Below are 21,131 nucleotides of genomic sequence, written 5' to 3'. Positions count from 1 at the left end.
TATCACGTGCATCCTGGATAGCACCAGAGTGCCTTGCTCCTTTCACAAGTCCCCTGGCATGCAAGTAACCCAAAAGGGGAATAAGATGAGCAGGAGGCAGGACTATGGCCCATTTCTAGAATTCATAATGCTTAAGACTGACTCCTCCCCTCTTATTCATCTAACTGTGTGTCAAATCTGCAGTAGGGCTCTGTCCAGCCCAAGCACTTGGTGTACAAAACATTCTTAAGCTATTGCAAGGATGAGAGTGAGACAGCTGCTATGTGGAGTCTGGAGTTTATGCTTCTTGTTTAGTCTTTTCTTGATTTTGCTTCACCAAACCACAGCGAAAAGAAAACTGAAGTTTGTGTCTGTAGTAAGTATATGGCAGTGTTAATTTCACTATGTGAATGGAAGGAATTTTTTACAGCACCTGCGGTTTATTGTTCTTCTTGTGTTAGAAAGTGTTCCCCAGTGAGGGGGGCAAATGTTTTGCAGACATTTAAATATTTCCTGAATAGTCAAGCTGTATTATCGCTTCCCATAGAAAAATAAACAAAGTCCCAAATTTTAAAGAACAGTTTGTAACTTTGCTTCCTTTTTGCAATCTCAGGTGATACTGAAGCAAGCGCCTTATTTGTGACATTAAATGATCATTGCAGAATGCCTCTTTTGAAGTTGTGAAATAGATGAGATGCCATAACTAGTGTTCACTTAGTGGAGAATTCCTCTTTGCCTTGGAACTAATTTATTGCTCTCAAGGGAAAGCAATGTCTCCCTTATGTGTAATCAAAAACAGATGTGTGCTGCATTGAATGAATAAAACAAACAAACAGTCCAGATGCACTTCTGTTGCAAGTTGGCACAACTTGCGTTGATTTGCAAGTTGCCCTGGTTACAGGAGGTCTGAATATGGCCTATGCTGGACATAGCACATGCATTTAAATCACTTACACTTTTTTTTAGATGTAATCTTAAATTTTATTTTATTTCTACTTTGATGATTCAGGGAAAGAATTAATTGTGTAATACTTAGTTTTAAAGTCATGTAACTAATAGGTATGTGTAGTCAAGTGAATTATACAGGATTATAACATGGAATGGAATGAAAAGGGACTTCAGGATAGAGTCAGAGTTTTCACAACTATGTTGCCTGAGTTTAGATTATGATACTTGCAATATTTGATATCTTCCTGCCTACACACTACTGTCTGAGAGGAACTTTTATCAAGAAAAATTTGACTGGTAGTTTTTTCACAGGGATTGTCCTGCCTGCTTAATGTAGTGTGACCTATTCCTCCTATGTTATCCTGACCTCTCCAAAATAGATCTGGCATATGATATACAAGACTATTATACAACTTATACAGATTGCAAATGAAACCCTGAGCTAGCTACTTTTCAAATGCAGAGGAATAGAGTCACTATGCCGTGTAAAGTTCACAATCTAAAAAAATAAGTTACTGTAGGTCTGTGACTAGGGCTTCTAGGCACAATTGTAATACAAATATTTATCTATTATTAATAGATATTATAGACAATAAACACATGATAGATGTATTAGTACACAGCATATACAGCACTCACTTTTAATTAAAACACTGATGGAATTGCAATAATTATTTCTAATAAAAAGAAACAATTATGTTGAATGGAATTCAATCTATTTTGTCAGGTGTTTCGCCATAGTGATTATACCCCGTGTGAATCTTTTCCAACTGATAAACACAAGGAAAATGCATGGCCACAGGGATTTGGACAACTTACTAAGGTTTGTTGGCTTTACAGGGGCCCATATTGAAACAGAAATTGTCTTTCACATGCTAAAGTTTGAAAGGTGGTGGAACTGTATTTTGGCAAGCAATGACTCCGAAAAGGACTTAGAGGTCATGGTGAATAACCAATTGAACACAAGCTCCCGGTTTGATTCAGTAGTAAGAGAGCAAATGCAATCCTTGAATATATACGCAAGGGAATATTAAGTAGAAATAGAGAGGTGGTATTAACATTGTATACAGCATTAGTGAGACCATTACTGGAATCATGTGCGCAGTTCTGGTATCCATATTTTAAACGGCTGTTGATAAATTTGATAGGGTTCAGAAAAGAGCTACAAGAATGACTCAACATCTGAAAAAAATGCCTTCCAGTGACAAACTAAAAAAGCTCAGACTAGTTAGCTTAACAAAGAGGATGTTAAGAAGTGCCTTGATCAAAGGAGAACATTTCTGATGGCATGGAGCTCTTTAATCTAGGAGACAAAAGCATAACAAGACCCAGTGGTTGGAAACTGATGTTAGACAAATTCAGACAAGAAATAAGGAGTGAGTTGTTTATAGTGAGGGTAATAAACCATTGGGGTATCTTACATACAGATGTGACAGATTCTTCCTCACCTGAAGTCTTAAATCAGGAGTGCATGTCTTCTTAAAACAGATGCTTTAGCTCAGCCAAAAGATGTGCACTTAATTCAAAACCATGGGGTGAAATTCTATGGCCTGTGTTATACAGGTCAGACTGGATCATAATGATGCCTTCTGCCCTTAAAATCTATGAAAGTTGGGGTCACATTTGCAGTACAGTCTTTCGTGCAGATGGTATCTACAGACGCTAATATTTCATCTGAAACAAAGTCAGCACTCTACCTCCATTCATTGAACAGGTGTTCAGGTGCTCAGCACCTTCCAGGATCAGGTCTTGAATTTCTATCTTTGTCTATTATGACAATGCAAACATCACAATACAAACAGATGCACTGCTGCCTTTTTAATCCAATTTACAGAAAACTGCATCTAACTAAACAAGAAATATGGGAACTCGTCCCTACCCCATCCTGCTCAGTTCAATAAGATATAAATTTCAAAGGCTAACTACAATGATGTAAATTGTATTTGTACACAATGTAGCTTAATCCCAAACAACCCCCCGCCCATTTTTTAAATGGCAACAAAATTAAATGTTGAAAGGACTATGTTCATGCAACTCTAATGTTTCACAATTACAGTCAGAGTGAGGGAATCCAAAAGCTAAGGCTGTAACATCAATGTTAACACAGCCACTTTGCAGGATTTCCCCCTTTCCTACATGCCCACCCCCCTTATAAAAATATTTTAAGGTATTTTCTTAATTAGGATGTGAATAGTGTTTACTCATGTGAGTTGCCTGGTTAGCAGACCCAAGGTAGTAATAATAAATGAAATAATAATGGATTTATTTGGCTGCTTTCATCCACTATTATTATTATTAAAATGTATAATATCATGCTGAGGTTAAAAACTGTTGCATTTCCTGATTTTTGTGCTTATGACTATGCATCTTCAAATTGTATGACTATAGATGTACCGCATTTCATTATATTTTACCGTATATGCGGGAAATGTTGCTTCTCTTGGATAGCTCAGATTCTATGCAGCATAAATGTTGAGATACCTAATAGACAAAGATTTAAAATAAATCAGATAGAAAGAGACGTGAGTAGGGGAAGCATGAGTGCCTAGCTAAGGTTCTTGCACATAAAGCAATCAGATGTGGTGTTTTCGGGTGGGTTTTCTTGGTTTTATTTTAAAAATATCCCAGGGCATCCTGTGTGGCCAGATCAAAAAGAAGGAAAATAACCTATAGCAATTATTTTATCTACTGCTCCCTCCTCTTTTTAAAAATCAGCTAAACCTGAATTACTCATCCACAGCTACCTTACATTGGCACTCATCAATATTGTTGCTTCCACAGTTTGGAATACAGCGGCAATATGAGCTTGGGCAATACATGCGGAAGAGATATAAACATTTCCTGAGTACCGTATATAACCAGTATGAGGCAAGTATCAGAATTAGCATGAAGGACTTTTTCTACATACTAATGGGACTTCCTTAAGACATGAGGGGTCTGATCCTGCCTGGTAACTTACACTGAAGTCAACAGCAGTTGAGGGTTCTCAGACTCCCTGAGGTTGTGGCCCAAAATTTTGTTCAAATTGACTCATTATAGAAAGATAACTGAAGAGTTAGTGCAGATAGATCTTCACTTCAGCTGTAAATCAGGTTTGGCAAGAAATCAAATTACACAGAAAGTTGTGGTGTTTGGGTAAGCCTGAAAACGCCTGAAAAATATCAGTGTTGTATTTGGATTCCAATGAACACAGAGATCATTGCCTTAGGACCTCACTAATAGCAGCCTCACTTCAGATACTTTATCACTTCAGTGATGCAATAAGCCCTCCTGTGTAGGCCCACATCCTCCTTACCATGGACCTCAGCCACTGACAATGGGTGTCCACCTCTCTCCTGCTTATGAGAACCTCACAACTGGAAATTCCATAAGACAACTATTAGAATCTCTTGGCTGCTCTTCTATTTGATATCTTTGTCTGTTTCATTTGGGGGTCCAGTAGCTCATCAGATCCATTGCTGCATCCCAAAAGCTAGCTGGCCAACTAGAGCCAGTTGAATTTTTTCCACTAGAATTTCTAATGGGGCTGCTATTACATTCCAGCTCACTATCCCCACCAATGTTTGTTCCTGCTCCAACTCACTGCTTCCTCTCTTCCTTACTATCCCAGGTTTCCTTTTTGGCCTCAGTCCCTTTGGATGCCAACCCTCCCTTCCCATTTCCAGTTCCCTCCTTTCCCACTAAAAGTCAGACAATTAACAGGAGCAGGGTTCTGTTTGTGAACACTAAGAAATAATTCTTTCTATCCTTGCTCCAGATTTATGTTCAAAGCACAGATGCTGATCCAAGTCTTATGAGTGCCCAGGCAAGTCTTGCTGGGCTGTATCCACTGGTGGGTAATCAGGTCTGGAACCCCAAAATTCTTTGGCAGCCAATCCCAGTTCACACTGTGCCAGTGTCACATGACAAGGTGAGTACAAACTGGGGACTTTCTGCTTCAGAAAGCCAAAATATGTGACAAAGAGTGAAGGAAGTGGATGAAAGTGACACTAAGCTAAGGCATCATACACTAAGAACTGATAGCGTGGGCAGCACCATTATGTTGAGATTCCTCAAGAAGAGAATTCCAATACACAGCCTTGTGCTTAATGAAAATAGAAAGATCTAAGTCTAAAATGTAAGGAAGTGAATTTGCCCACACTGTATGAGAACACAACTCAGAGCTGGTAACAGATTAACCCACTCTCTTGGCTTGCACAGATACTAAAAATAGCTTGCTCCACTTGAAAGCTGGGAGGAAAGTACATTTTCCCCCCACAATTCTTTAGGGCTGTGATTTTAAGTCTTTTCTGATCCATGACCCACAAAATGGCCAAAAGAATTGTCCCATGTCTCACCATATCCCACAGTGAGATTTGGAGTGTGGGATAATGTTTTAGCTATTTTGTCAATTGCTAGTTTTTAAAAAGTTGGGGTTGGTGCTGCTGAGGGTGAGGCTTGTGAGGTAAATAGATCATGCTACTCCTTTCCCTCTCCTCTCCTCCAGACCCACACAGTACTCCACTCTGGGAAATGGGGAACACTTTTCCAAGGGGATGTGTTGAAGCCAGCTACACAGCCACTTGAAGTGCTGCTTCCCCTGCCCCAGAGCTGGGACTTGGGCAGGGAAGGGGGAAATATGGGCAATGTCAGGAAGGGAGCAAGGCAGGAGGAGTAGGGAGAAGAGAGTGAGCTGTTCCTTCCTTCCCTTTCTTAGACTCCCACTGAGTCCTACACACCTAGGAATTTTGCAGCTCTCAGTGGAGGTGCGCCCCACTGATTGGGGACAGGTGGCCTAGAGCACTGGTATCAAATTCAGCAAAATGTCTCACATTTTTATCCAAGTGATTAGAGAGCCATACCCTGGCCATATAACATACACAAGTGAATCAAATTACTGTAAAACATTTCTGTCGCCCTTATTTAGCTTGACCACTGAATGCTGCTGTCAAGGTTCCTTCCCCACTCTGAACTCTAGGGTACAGATGTGGGGACCTGCATGAAAGACCCCCTAAGCTTATTCTTACCAGCTTAGGTTAAAAACTTCCTCAAGGTATAAACTTTGCCTTGTCCTTGAATCCTATGCTGCCACCACCAAGCGTGTTAAACAAAGAACAGAGAAAGAGCTCACTTGGAGACATCTCCCCCCCAAATATCCTCCCCAAACCCTACAACCCCTTTCCTGGGGAAGGCTTGATAAAAATCCTCACCAATTTCCATAGATGAACACAGACCCAAACCTTTGGATTTTAAGAACAATGAAAAAGCAATCAGGTTCTTAAAAGAAGAATTTTAATAGAAGAAAAAGTAAAAGAATCACCTCTGTAAAATCAGGATGGTAAATACCTTACAGGGTAATCAGATTCAAAACACTAGGCAAAACCTTAAGTTACAAAAAGACACAAAAACAGGAATATACATTCCATTCAGCACAGCTTATTTACCAGCCTTTTAAACAAAAGGAAATTTAACACAATTCTAGCTAGCTTACTTACTAACTTAACAGAAGTTCTGAAGAGCATTCCTGACCTGGTCCCAGCAAAAGCATCACACACACAGACAGACAGACCCTTTGTTCCCCCCCACTCCAGCTCTGGAAGTAACTTGTCTCCTCATTGGTCATTTTGGTCAGGTGCCAACAAGGTTATCTTAGCTTCTTAACCCTTTACAGGTGAAAGGGTTTTGCCTCTGGCCAGGATGGATTTTATAGTTCTGTATACAGAAAGGTGGTTACCCTTCCCTCTATATTTATGACAACTGCCCTGGTCTGATGCCCATTGTAGGTACTGTACTGCAGTCACTAGAAACTATGTTAATAAAAAAATTCTCATGAATAGGAAAATGTAAGAGTAGATGTGATTCCCCCCCTCATTATTTATTACATTTTAAATTACTATGAATATACAGCAGACTTGACTCCAGAAGTGTCTTTCTATTCAAAGAAAGTGTCCATCAATTACATCAAGAAAAGTCATATCTCTTCATTAACATATGGTTAGATTTCAGGATGAAATGGCTCAAACAAGTAGATTTTTAAAGCAGTAGAAATACAGGTGTGCATATATCCAGGCTAATGATCTCTTCAATTCTCCAAGGTTTTATTTAAATCTCTTGTTTTAATTGTGCCACAAATACTCCTTTTCTTTTTGCGAATACAGACTAACACGGCTGCTACTCTAAAACCTGTCATTATTCAAGGCACTGCATTTAGCCATATGGAGTAGAAATCTATCAACTTCATAATAAATCTCCTCACTGTATTTTCCACTGAATGCATCCAATGAAGTGAGCTGTAGCTCACGAAAGCTTATGCTCAAATAAATTTGTTAGTCTCTAAGGTGCCACAAGTACTCCTTTTCTTTTTGTTTTAATTGTGTGGCTACAAACAGTTTTATTAATTATTTTGTGAGAGAGGGCAAAACACATGTTAGTAGGAAAGATACTTGCCTCTTCATTGCAAATTAGTTGTAATTTTGGTTTTTACTATTTAAATTTAATGCCGATAATTTCAAATAAAAATTCTCAGATAATGCAAATACACATTCTTAGACCATATAATCTAAGCAGTCTTTAGCTTGTGGTGAGAGTAAACAAAGTCTTCAAAAATCTCTAAGACTGAACATTAGGGAAGAAATCACCCCTGTGCAGAAGGCCAGCAAAAGGCATAGGCACCATTTAAGCCCTATTTTGAAGGCTTAAGCAGTAGATGAGCTTGCAACAGCCTTCTGCACAGGTGCGGATTTCACCTTGACTGATTATGTTCTAATTTTCAACCACAGCGTCTTTAAGCAGGGACTTCAATAAAGGTTTAATAGTTATATTACAGAAGTGAGTCCACAGGGCTATTATAGTTTACCTTGGCTGAAAGGCACTGGGAAACAAACCAAAACCCCTGGTGCAGTTTGGCTCAACTAGCACACACATGAAAAATGGAGTCTCTTGAGAGAACATTAAATAGCCAAATGGGAAACACCCTGCCTAACTAATCCATTGTATTTTTTATTTTAGTTGCTATACTTACCTTATCCAAACTGCCCACGATACAACGAACTTCAGAAAGAAACCTTTGCAACAAGGGCATTTCGAAGACACTTCAAACACTACAGGGTAAAGAACACAACATATTTTCAGTTGTGGAAAAAGTCTAATTAAAAACAGTCTGTAAGGGATTGTTCGACTCACCACTGGCAGTGATGCCTCCTGGTGGTTCTGGGGTTCAGCTCAGTGAGGCTGATGCCCCTGGCCGTGGTTATACCCAGTCTCCTAGGTTACCCTTGTCTCACTCCAGAAGCCACAGCATCTGCTTTCTGACTCAGTTGTCTGGCTAGGTCACTATTGTGGTTTGCTCTTCCAAGGGGAATGTATCAAGCAGTCTCAGGCAGTCTTCCACTTCACTGCCTCACACTGCCACTCCTGCAATGACAGGCAGGGGAACCCAGGCCCACCCTCTACTCTGGGTTCCAACTCTGGGACCTTCTAAACAGCAGCCAAGGTGCATCCTCTGCCCCTTTCTGCCTTTCCCTGAGCTGCTTCCATATCTCCTGGCCTTTCCCACTTCTCTGGGTTTGCCAGTCTCTTCACTCCCTCCTCCCAGGGAGTAATTTGAGGCAAACTCATAACTGCAGACCCCTCAAACACATCTCCCTTCTCCCAGGGAATAACTGTAAACACCTTCCCAGCAGCTCCGTCTGCTTCCAATTTCCTGTCTTTTGTAGAAGCCCCACATGTCCCTCTCAGGTGAGCTTCTCTCTAATTAGCTGCCTCCAGCCTAAAACTTCCCTATTTGCAGCCTAATTAACTTACTGGCCCCACCTGGCCCAATTCAGCTCTTGCAGGGCCAGTTTGGGGAGTACACTCCATCACACTGTCACTCATGACAGAATTAGCCAATGGTAGGTCACCAGAATGGAAATCAAGAGAGTTTGTTGTGATGTTCCCCTCTGGTGTTATCTGGACTGGTGATCTGCTAGGTCACTCCAATTCTTGACTCTGGGAGCCAGCCTTACCCTGTTCTGCTCTGAGAACCCCCCACTCCTGGGCTGTTCACACACAGCCTTTAGCATGTAAACTGCTCGTTGGATTGTGCAACCGAATGACACTAGCCAATATCTCCGGTCTCAAACACAACCCTAGGAATGTCCATCTTGCAGTGCCCCGTTATGCCCGCTGGACGCTGCAAGTTCAATATGAGTTCGTCAATTTAACAAAGAAATTGATATGTGCCGGGCTTGTTATTCCAAGGGGAGTCTCTGACATGCTTCAAACTAAACGCACTGCTTCAGGTAAAATAAACAAACAGATTTATTAACTACAAAGATAGATATTAAGTGATTATAAGTTAAAGCATAACAAATCAGATTTGGTCAAATGAAATAAAAGCAAAACACATTCTAAGCTGATCTTAACACTTTCAATGCCCTTACAAACTTACATGCTTCTCACCACAGGCTGGCTTGTTCTTCAGCCAGGCTCTCCCCTTTGATCAGTGCTTCAGTCACTTGATGTGGTGTCTGTAGATGTAGGTGGAAGAGAGAGGAAGAGCATGGCAAACGTCTCTCCTTTTTATCGTGTCCTTTCTTCCCTCTTGGCTTTGACCACTGCCCCACTTCAGAGTCAGGTGAGCATTACCTCATCGCAGTCCCAAACTGACCAAACAAAGGGGAGTGACTCACTCTAGAGTCCAACAGATTCTTTTGTTGCTGTCTAGGCCAGCGTCCTTTGTTCCTGTGAGTCTGGGCTGGGTTTGTCCCATACATGCCCTGATGAGGTGTGAACTGCCTCTCTGCTCTTGGAGAGTTTTTGCCTGGGCTTACTTTGAGCCATGAGGGCACATTTTCAGCCTCATAATGTTATAGGTTGTAATTTCATAATGTTATAGGTTGCAACAACAATTACTATAATATTACTATAACAACAATGCTCAGTACATCATGAGCCTTTCGAAGACACCCGACATGACAAACTTTATATTGGATACTACACAATCATATTATAACGATGAACATGGGGATGTAGGGTGTTCCCATGACGTACAGAACGTCACACTCATATATTCTTCTTTTAACGCAGGTATTTCATTCCTACTAACATTAACAGGCCTAACTACCACATATTGGAAGGCGATTATACCCACTAACTGATTATGAAATTGTAAAACCTGCTAGGCTGGCCTATCTACACCAAATGACAGGTGCAATTTTAGTGAAGATAAACTCTTGGCCACCATGTATCAAAACTCCACCTATCACTTGGATTAGTGGAAATCTACAAAACAAAACTCAGCTCAGCTCCAGACCAACCTCTCCCTCTCTGCTCAGTCTCATATCCACAACGCCTCCTCTGACATCTCTCCCTGCATATGCTCCTCTGCTAGCTCAGATGACTCCTCCTCCTCCACAAAAATCTCCTCACTATTTTTTCTCATTGTCATGTTAGAAAATTCCCACCATTTCACTGCAGTCTCAAACACCTCTCTCTCCCCTTCATGTCTCGCATTCAGGTTGTTGCTCAAGTGTTTCACTTCTTTCACCACAACATCTCAGATGCCTCTCCCTTCCTCCACATCCCCACTATCAAAATCCTTACTGTGACTGGGTTAATCTTCTGTCAACTCCACTGCAACCTCCTGCTCTCTGGCCTTTCTGACTTCCACTTTCTAACCCTCAAGTCTAACCAAAACTTTGCTGTCAAACTATCATCTTCCACTGCTTTGACCATGTCACCCCTTCTTAGACTCTTCACTGGCTCTGCAACTTGGCACCACATTCAATCTACTCATATTTTACACAGTTCTGCCTCTGCTTACTGTTCACTTTTGTCTCCTGCCACTCTCCTGCTCAATACATACTTTGAACTAGTTCTGCTTCCCCACAAGGTCCTGTTTACCCCTTTCCCACAAAGTGCCTGGGTGCTTTTCCCCATGTTTCCTCAGACATCTGCAATCTCCTCCCTGATCCAGTAGGTTATGCAGCCTCCCTCTGCTCCTTCAGATCCCATCTCAAAATCTTTTTCTCCTTCTACGGTGTCCCACATTCCCACAACAATCTAAGAAGAAAAAAAGTCAACATTTTTAGAAGGGGAACTTGTGATGTATATATCCTATAGGACAAGCAACCTCAACCATGTTGTGTGTAAACTTCCTTTCCTCTTGCCTGTTGTCATCTCTCCCTTACTTGTAGGTTCAATGGAGCAGCATCTGTCTTTATTCTTCCTACAACAATTGCAAATACTACTAAGGCGTTATATAGGAATGTCATAAATGAGCAAAACAAAAGCCTTTCATCATATTTAATGTTTGTTGTTTTTGTCTTCCAGCCGTTTCTGAGATTTTTAGCAGTTCACACAGGATACCCATTGAAGAGGCTGAACACTGAAAGAATTATAAAAATATATGACACCTTACTATGTGAGGTAAAAGTATATAAGAAAATTCCCCTAAGATTCAATTCAGACATGCTACAGTACAAGAAGGATTGATGTACAAACTTCATCCTCTGCTCCTTGTGGTTAGAAAAAAGCTATACGTTTGCAAGAAATAGGTGTTTTAGAATGTCCAGAGCTAGGGATTCTTACCAGACCAGTTGCCTCAAATAAGTGACACACATATCCTTCATCCAGTTCTATGCCAACATAGCTCTTTTTTTTTTGTTAACTTTCTTGTTGCCCTAAGTACCATTTAGAAAGCCTATCAGTCATATTATCACCACAGTTCTGGAAGGGAAAAAAGATGAGGTAACTTTTAGACCCTCCGCTTGTCATATTATTTATACAGAACCATAAAGATGTGCAGCGTTTATACTAGTAAAAATACATGGATTGGCCCAGAAAATATAATCTTCCTCCTCAAAGATTTTAGAGTCAAATGGTGCAATCAGGTACAGTAATAATTAGGTAGTAGCAAATGGAGTAGTGTGTGGATGGAAACATCTGTAAGATTCATTGAACAAGTAGGATTATGGCAGTAATTTGAAGGAGGCAGAAGGCTATTGGTGAATATGGTTTGGGAGGCTATTCTGAACATAGGGACTATGTCTTCCAGTGCAGGAGCAAACAAAAATTGAAAGGTCTCGCAATGTATGTTGTTGGTTGTTGTTTTGTTTGTTTGTTTTCTTTTATTTAAATACCTGTTTGGCATATTACCTAGAAGACTAAAGCAGTTTTAAAGTAGATTACATTGTGGATGCAAACTGCCCAATTGTATTATGCAATAAGTTGCCATCTGTCCTGAATTTTCCACGATAGTCCCAATTTTGCCAAGGCAATCCCACATGGGACATTTCCCAGATCTCTACATTAGTTCAATGACCCATGAAATGTCAACGTAATGGGAAACTGCAACTTGAGCATGTTGCAGCAAGTCATCACCACATACCAGACAGAGATGTGCCAATGCAAGGGCACAATGCTGTACTGCAAACATCATAGTGTTCTGAGACAGGAGTTTATTCCATCAGGTAAGCTTACAAGATTGCCCATCCTTGTCGGTCTCAGTGGCCCTTATGCCAGAGAGAATTTAACTAATTAGTAGAGTACTTCTTCCAGTGTTGGACTCTGAGTATGGGTCCTTCATGTTGCTCAACGGGGACTCCCACCACAAAAGCAACAACTCTACCAGCTGTGCAAAAAGAGTCTTGTTGTTAGCTGTTTTCATGCAGCCACAGTAAAGTCACCTCACCGTATTATTTATTATTGGTCACATGCCATTTGACTTCTAGGTAACTCCAAAGACACAGGCACTTGTTTGCCTGCAGCAATGCTATGAAACAGTATTCACTTAGCATATCCTCTTCTTTCTAAACGAATTACGTTTGTTAAAGAAAGAAATAATACATTGTGACCTGAGCTGATTTAACCTGACATGATCCATTGTTTCCCCTGTTTAAACAAATCCTGTCAATAATTAGCAAGTCCTTGTCAGGACATAACAAGTAGTATGGAAGCAGGTAGTTCTGAGAATGCTCCCACTGTTTAGCTCACTTAAATTGTCACACTTTGATAAGGGTACACTATGTTATGACAAAATAGACTGGTTTTGTTAAACAGGAATTCAGTTCAGTACAAATCTGGAGCATTGTGTGCATTTCCTACCTCTTCACAGTGGTAGCCTTTAACATATCTGACTTCAGCCCCAGAGGCAAACATAGCCTCATTCTACTTTGTTTTGGGGACTGAGGCAACATCTGTAAGAGTTGGTGTAAAATGGGCCAGAACTCCCCAACCCTCACCAGATGTTAGGTTGTTCCAAATCCAGATATAAATGTGGCAGTTTGAGCCATTCTCTGGCTTACTGATTTCTCAGAGCTGCCAAGCCAAAAAGTCTTGACTGCCATGTAAGTTTTGCTTGAATAGGGGTTTCTGGATGTGGCCCAGGAACTTGCTGACAATAGAAAATTTTCACTAAGACACAAGATTCATCCTTAATAATTTTTGATGATGATCATCCCACTATAAATGCAGCCATTTTTGTATATCCCTCCCTATTAGTGCTGCGCCACCTCCTAGTCTTCATGAATACTGTCATCTCTTCTTACCCTTTAAAAGTTGCTGTCTTTGAGCAATATATTGATATAAATGAGAGTTCCACCACCACCCAAGTGCAGCGTCTGGTCCTTAGTTTAATATAAAATAAAGAGAAATCTTTAATTTGGTCAAACATTCAGGATTTGTATCTGAATATACCACAGCATTGCTGTTGGCAACAATACAAAAGGAAGCAACACAATCTGGTAGAAATCAGTGAGAAAATCATTGTTTTCTTTCTTTGCTGTAGGAGATCAACAATTACACTTTACCATCATGGGCCACTCATGGTGTCAGGACTAAGCTTCTAAAGCTCACAGAACTGCTGCTACGAGCAGAATTTGGGCTCCACAAACAAAAACAGAAGTCCCGACTCCAGGGAGGTAAGCAAAAATACTTAATTCTAAATGGGGTGAGAGTGTGATGGGAAAACAGAGTGGAAAGGGTGTACAGTCAACATTGGAATTCATACCATATTTAGAACTATGGAAACTGCTATATACACATATATTACAAGGTGATCACCATCTATTCTTATTTGCACCCATGGAAATCAGGAAGTTACAATGGAGTTACACTAAAGAGAGGGCCAGACTCACCAGTACACTCTGGCTTCTTTGCACTACTCTTGTGAACCAACCAGTTAAACCAGTTTATGGCTGCTTTCAGCCACTGGGATCTACCAATGAATCTGGCCCTAAAATTGGTGCATGTGGGAACACAATCAGGCCCATTATTTATAAAAAGATTGGGTCAGATGCATCAGAACATTTCAAAAAGTAGCTATTAACCCATGTTAACTAATCTACCATGTGTTTAAGCACTTCCTCGTGTTAAGAATATCAGCACAAGTTCCCTATACCATTATTGTCACTATTGCCCTATTTTCTTCTAGGTGTTCTTTTAAAAGATATTCTGAAACATCTCTCGACTGCCAGAAAGCCTTCCAACCAGCGAAAGATAATTATCTATTCTGGAGTGAGTAATTTTTTTCTTTTATGTTGGATTTTTGAAGTTGTCAACTATAGTAAAAGACATGGGACTTCATTTCCTGCATCTAACAACAGTTACACTGGGTTTTCTTTCTTCTGTGGCTAGCTTTAACCATTTCATAATGATTTACTTAGGAAAATTTAGCTCAGGTACATACAGCATCGCATTTCCCAGTCCAGCCTAGTGGCTTACTTCATTCTTAAGCTGTTTTGATTGTTTAGTAAAGAAATCAAAAGGCTTGTCCAAGGTCTTGCACTGATCCAAAAGGACTTCCTTGATCTAGAAACCAGCCTACTGCTGCTTTTTTAAAAATTAAATGTAGTGATTTTAAAAGGTGTTGGACTGGCTGTCTTAGATACTGAGGTTTTCTATTTTTGCACGGAACATGCACCTTCTCCCAGTGAACAGGGAGAGTCCTGGATTACAGATGGCAAAAACTATTTATAGCCCAGTTAGGTTGTCAGATCATAGAATCATAGAATCATAGAATATCAGGGTTGGAAGGGACCCCAGAAGGTCATCTAGTCCAACCCCCTGCTCGAAGCAGGACCAATTCCCAGTTAAATCATCCCAGCCAGGGCTTTGTCAAGCCTGACCTTAAAAACCTCTAAGGAAGGAGATTCTACCACCTCCCTAGGTAACGCATTCCAGTGTTTCACCACCCTCTTAGTGAAAAAGCTTTTCCTAATATCCAATCTAAACCTCCCCCACTGCAACTTGAGACCATTACTCCTCGTTCTGTCATCTGCTACCATTGAGAACAGTCTAGAGCCATCCTCTTTGGAACCCCCTTTCAGGTAGTTGAAAGCAGCTATCAAATCCCCCCTCATTCTTCTCTTCTGCAGGCTAAACAATCCCAGCTCCCTCAGCCTCTCCTCATAAGTCATGTGTTCCAGACCCCTAATCATTTTTGTTGCCCTTCGCTGGACTCTCTCCAATTTATCCACATCCTTCTTGTAGTGTGGGGCCCAAAACTGGACACAGTACTCCAGATGAGGCCTCACCAATGTCGAATAGAGGGGAACGATTACGTCCCTCGATCTGCTCGCTATGCCCCTATTTATACATCCCAAAATGCCATTGGCCTTCTTGGCAACAAGGGCACACTGCTGACTCATATCCAGCTTCTCGTCCACTGTCACCCCTAGGTCCTTTTCCGCAGAACTGCTGCCTAGCCATTCGGTCCCTAGTCTGTAGCTGTGCATTGGGTTCTTCCATCCTAAGTGCAGGACGCTGCACTTATCCTTATTGAACCTCATCAGATGTTGGACCTTAGGACCAAATTCTTTCAAATCTGACCTCTAATTCTAGATGCCCAACTGGAGAAAGCTTGAGCCCGACTGTAAGAAGACCAGAATACTCCCAACTCCCATTCACTTTCCCTAGAGTTGCAAGTACTCAGGTCTTCTGATGCAAGATGTCTCAGGTTGAACATTCAGAATTAGAGGACACATTTGAAAGCGTTTGGCCTAACAACTGAGGTACTCAAAATTGAAGGCCACTTTTAAAATTTAGGCCTAAGTCTACCATTGGATTGGAACTGATAATTGCCAGTCCTGGACCTCAGGACAGCATGATTCTGAGCAAATTAATATATATTTGGGATGAAAAAGAAGGAAACGTTTATGTGGCAGGTTGATATTGTTATTTTTAATGGCAACTGTTTGAACCTGCTCTGAGATTTGGAATATGAGTAGTAGTCCCGGAAGGCTGATATAGATGCATTTTATCACATAGGTATCTCCGCTCCAGGAGAGATGTATTTATTTCTGGAAAAAAGCTAACTTTTTTCAAAGCTATCTTAAAATAAGAATAATCAAGGATACAGAGATCAGAGGCCAAGTACCTATTCACAGAGTTGTGCAAGTAAAGTGAACTGTGAAGCTGAACTGGTGGAGAAATTATCAAATGTTTGCTCAGTAATGATCACATCATTCTCAGGAACTCTTTAATAGGAGTGATTCTTCTGTTTACAGCACGCTGCTACCATTGTTGCCTTACAGATGGCACTCAATATTTTCAATGGAAAACTCCCTCCATACAGTGCCTGCCATTTTTTTGAACTTTACCAGGAAAAGGATGGGTAAGTATCTGGATAAAGCTGTGTTACTGAAATGTACTTTTTAAAAACCAATTTACTGAAGCCCCAAAGTATTTTATAAATAAAACTGGTTTTGACGGCCAAAATTGAGCTGCCTGGACACATTGGGCCTTAAATAATAATAGGGACCAATTAGCTTAATTATTATAATCTGAGTGACTTTAGTGCTTGTGAAAGGCACCAGGTTCACAGCCTTGGAGCCTGAAGTCTCTCCCTACAGTATAAGCTTCCCCACCAGTGAGTTTCAACCCTGTTCTAGGACCACCTCCAGTGGTGAGAGGTTTTACTCAGCTCCTACTGCTACTCAGTCCTCTGACTCTCCATTGAGAGTGGATCTGTAGAGTTGAGGATCCCCAGGTCCCTTCAGCTCCCAAATTCCCCCTCCATGCTGGGGACACAGGGAACCCTTGTGGAGCAGAGCAACATAACACCCTCCCCTGGCTCACAACACTCTTTTCACTGTGAAATCACACAATTCTGGTGCCTCAGGCTTAAGGAACAGCTTTTTCCAGACCACGACTAGTGCTAGTTCAGGGATACTAGATGCCATACAAAATGGCTGGACACCAGGTGGGATTGTCAAATGCATCTAACAGGACTTAGAAGCATAAGGAGTTGGGCATCTAACTCCCTTGGGTCCTTTTGAAAATCCCACCCCCATGAAAAATGCCCTAACAATAAGGTCAAGTAGAGAACATACAAATCTTCCAAGGAAAGATGGTGAAGTTTCAAAATAAGTTGTTAAAATTAGACTGGACAAAACACCTTGAGAATGTACAGGAAAGCCGGTCATGTCAGCGCAGGAAAATAGCTTAGATGATGGGTTACCTCGGGAGGTGGTAGAATCTCCTTCCTTAGAGGTTTTTAAGGTCAGGCTTGACAAAGCCCTGGCTGGGATGATTTAGTTGGGGATTGGTCCTGCTTTGAGCAGGAGGTTGGACTAGATGACCTCCTGAGGTCCCTTCCAACCCTGATAGCTATGATTCTATGATCTAATGCCAGTAAATCCTTTTGATTCTCAATATCTACATACAAAGGCAGATTTAAATGTTAGAGTATAGGACAAAATTGATTCATGCTGTGTTACAGCACAGGTGAAGTTGATGCATAATGTTTTACAGACATTTATGTATCAATATTTCATTTAGACCTTGTTAAAATGGTGAAATACACCCCTCCAGGCTACCCGTGACACCCTTACTAACAGGAGGGCACATGGACTGCAAGTTCCTGTCTCTTATAATAAAGCACTGTTTCTCTTAATAATTCATTCCATTTGGCACTTTTTATAAAGAGTTAGACAAAGTGTGTCAAACTTGTCCTTGGTGTAACTGCATTTAATAGGGTCCAAACACTGCAACTTCAAAGAAGGCGTACCTAATTTTACTTTTATTTGTGTGCTGTGACTCAGGCAACACACCATTGAAATGTACTATCGGAATCACTCTTTGAAAGATCCCCACCCGCTCACTCTGCCAGGCTGCAAATTTCGCTGTCCTATCGAGCAATTTAATCAGCTACTTTCGTCAGTCATAGTGCACCACTGGACAAAAGAATGCAGGATGTAGGGCATAAACAAGGTAAATGTGGTGCTGCTAAATGTTGTGTGTGCGTGTGTCATCCTAAATGTGTGGCAAGAGCAGATACAGCCCTGACTACACAGAACTTTGAAACGGCAATATTTTTGTAAAGGTTTGATCTGAAATGAATGGCAATCCAGATCCATTAAGACAATTTTCCTCCTACCTCTCTATGGATGCATATGCCCGGCCAACCACAAATCTAAACTGCTCTTCTGGTGGAAGAAAAATTCAGGTTAAATCTACCTTGCAACCAAGGGTGTAACTTGCAGCTTGTGTAAACATATCTGCGCTAGCTTTAGGATAGCTAGCTTGCTAAAAATAGCAGTGAGGACATGGCGGCACAGGCTTCAGTGCGAGCTAGCAACATGAGTACATAGCTGATGGAGGCTAGATAAGTTTGTACAGCCTATGCCGAAGCCATGTCCTTACTGTTATTTTTAGTGAGCTAGCTAGATTAAAACTACCATATGTACTTCTCAATGAGCCCCAAATTGCATCCCCAGTTGCATTGTAGATGTAGCCTCAGAATGAAATCAAGTATTATTATAGGACTGAAACATTGTAGGAATACTATTTTTTTTATTTTATTTTAGCATAGTCAAAAAGACATTTAAGTTACTAAAATGAGACAACAGGAGTTGGAAAGATATCTCAAAGGACTGAGCTATGTCAAATCTCCCAATCTTCTGTACATGGAAATATACCTCTCAGCTGATTGGCAAGTCCATGCCAAGTCCTTTGATTTTTCAGAGATATCCGTATTTGGGAGGGGCAGGTGGAAAAAATCATGCTTTCCTTCCTATATCTGGCTTCACATTCCTTACTATAGAGTCCAAAAATAAATAACTGCCAAGAACACAAGTGCACACAGAAATCTGTCAAATTTTTCAAGGAACAATTGTTGTATGTCATGCTTGGAAATCCCATATGGCTTTCTGAATCACTGGTCTCAAGAGGAATTTGGAACTGCAGATATTAGATGAGCATGACATACTTGGCTCTAAGTATTTTCTTACTACACTCTTCCAAATCCATGAACAGAAGGAAGATGTTTTAGCTGGAGTGAGTGAATAATCAGCAATGAATAATTTACTCAAGGAATTTCACAGACTGTCAGTAAGCTGATCAAGAAATCATGAAAATTATTCACTATTGAATGTGATTCCTGTAGTTTTTGACAAACGTGATCAAGAAAAGTGTGTTGTAAATATCCAACACCTGCACTGTGCTGTTTAGCTACCTAAGTCATTGGGATACTGATTGGATAAATTATGTAACTTACCAACAAAAAAACAAGTGAAAAATTACTATCAAATACATAATCAAAATCTGCTGTTGGTAACTGTTTGGGTATTCAGACTTAAAGTACACCTCTGTTAAGAGGGCCAGCATAAGGCCTCTGCACTGCTTAAATTCTCAAACCAGGGGCAAGTCAGGTTTAGGTGATGCCTAGGCCTCATACTGGCCCTTTGCACTGACACAGATTTCACCCCTGAGGACTGTTTGTCCTAGTAAAACTTGAACACTTAAATATATATGAAAAACCAAACACAAGAGGTCACAAACCTGGTTGACTTTCAAATCTGAATGAATATTTTCAGACCATTTTCTCCACTTTGTGCTAAATTATAATTTCAGCTGCTGCCCCAAAGATTACCAAGTCACTGTGAATCAGGACAGAAGGGAACAACCGATCCTTAATATCCTGAAACTGAAGCAAATTCACAAGAACCTCACACAGATTCTGGGCCAACTTCAGTCCCAGTGTGCAAATAGTTCCAATTCTTTTTAATTTCACCTGCAACTTTCTCAGAATCATCTTTAATATTGTCCCCTGGTGCTGCACATGTACTTTGTGTTAATACTTTGAAGAATAATGTGCTTATGAGTGAGCATCCATTGGATAGAAACCCCTAACATGTTTATCTCAAGTAAAACACTCCTGGCAACCATAGAGAGTCGGACGGGTGTTTCTAGGCAAGGGCCATGTCTTTTCACCTGAACATTAGGACAACTATGCTGAGGGGCAGAGTGTTCACTTTACATGCATGTAGGAAGAGAATCCCCTTCTCACACTCTCCTTGATGCTCAGGGAGCATTATGCCTTTCAAAATGGGCTGAGTCACCACTGCTACAAGCTTTTAATCACCCATGTATCAGCCTTTTCTGTGTCTAGTTACGCCAGTCCCCATATTCAGATGCTGTTAATTCAGCTAGTAGCTGAAACTGTCCCCTACTCCTCTGCTTCATGTTCATCATGTTTTGTGAGAACAAGGCTGCATGCTAAAAGCTATAATTCATTTACCTTCAGATGCATGCTCTAAGATCTTCAGGTGACTAGATTTGTGAAGCAATTCCCCCCACACAACAAAGTGACATCAACCTTTCAGCTATTTCAGCATTAACTTCCATCAGCTTGACCAGAGCCAGCATTGTACCTGTCAAGAGAAAATACATCTTAGAACTGCAGTGGACTATGAAAACTGTACGTGGCTGTGACTTTTCTTAAAGAATGTTACTTCTGCTTTAATCAAATCATGTACCTTAAATGAAATATTGACTTTACAAAGCCATAGTAATTTACCAAGATTTATGACTGTTGAGTTGATTGACATTAGTTCAGGTAGATTACTTTCAACTTTATGGGTATACTTTTGATGCAAACTTTTTGGGGGGTTATAAGTTTAACTTTCAGCAAAGATGTGATATTGCCCATTGAGTGCTGCTGCCTCTTTAAGAAACAACAGGATCCTTTAGGTCTATGATCAGGTATGAAAAGCAAAATCAGAAGGAAAGATGCATGCAGATAGAAGAGTCAATCCAGTCAGCTCCTACTTTCATCTATTCCAGGAACAGTTAAACATTTTGTACAAAGATCCAGAAATCCCAAGAAACAAGGAAAATTGTTATTTAAGTGAAGTGTGATACACAAAAGAACCCACATATGAGCAGGAAAAAAGACAAGAGGGATGGGGCAAAATGGACTGCTGGCCTGCAACTGAAAAATAAAAACATTCCCAGGTGGCACG

The 21,131-nt window shown here is 40.7% G+C and overlaps 1 protein-coding gene across 1 annotated transcript; it reads left to right on the top strand.

Annotated features, from left to right (window-relative positions):
• Positions 1-241: 241 nt before the first annotated feature.
• LOC311516774 (prostatic acid phosphatase-like) lies at positions 242-20,569 on the top strand (the record flags this gene model as incomplete). Its single annotated transcript, XM_084621112.1, has 8 exons — positions 242-355; positions 1,655-1,750; positions 3,709-3,795; positions 4,685-4,837; positions 7,915-8,013; positions 16,395-16,501; positions 17,931-18,099; positions 20,414-20,569. 7 exons carry the CDS (start codon positions 242-244, stop codon positions 18,085-18,087), a joined length of 813 nt encoding a protein of 270 aa, XP_084477238.1. The 3' UTR covers positions 18,088-18,099; positions 20,414-20,569.
• Between the last annotated feature and the right edge of the window lie 562 nt (positions 20,570-21,131).

The sequence above is a fragment of the Lepidochelys olivacea genome, assembly GCF_965140295.1.
Source record: "Lepidochelys olivacea isolate rLepOli2 genome assembly, chromosome: 2".
NCBI classification, from domain to species: Eukaryota; Metazoa; Chordata; order Testudines; family Cheloniidae; genus Lepidochelys; species Lepidochelys olivacea.
Note: the sequence above shows the minus strand (reverse complement) of the source record. Positions and strands in the feature narration are given on the sequence as shown.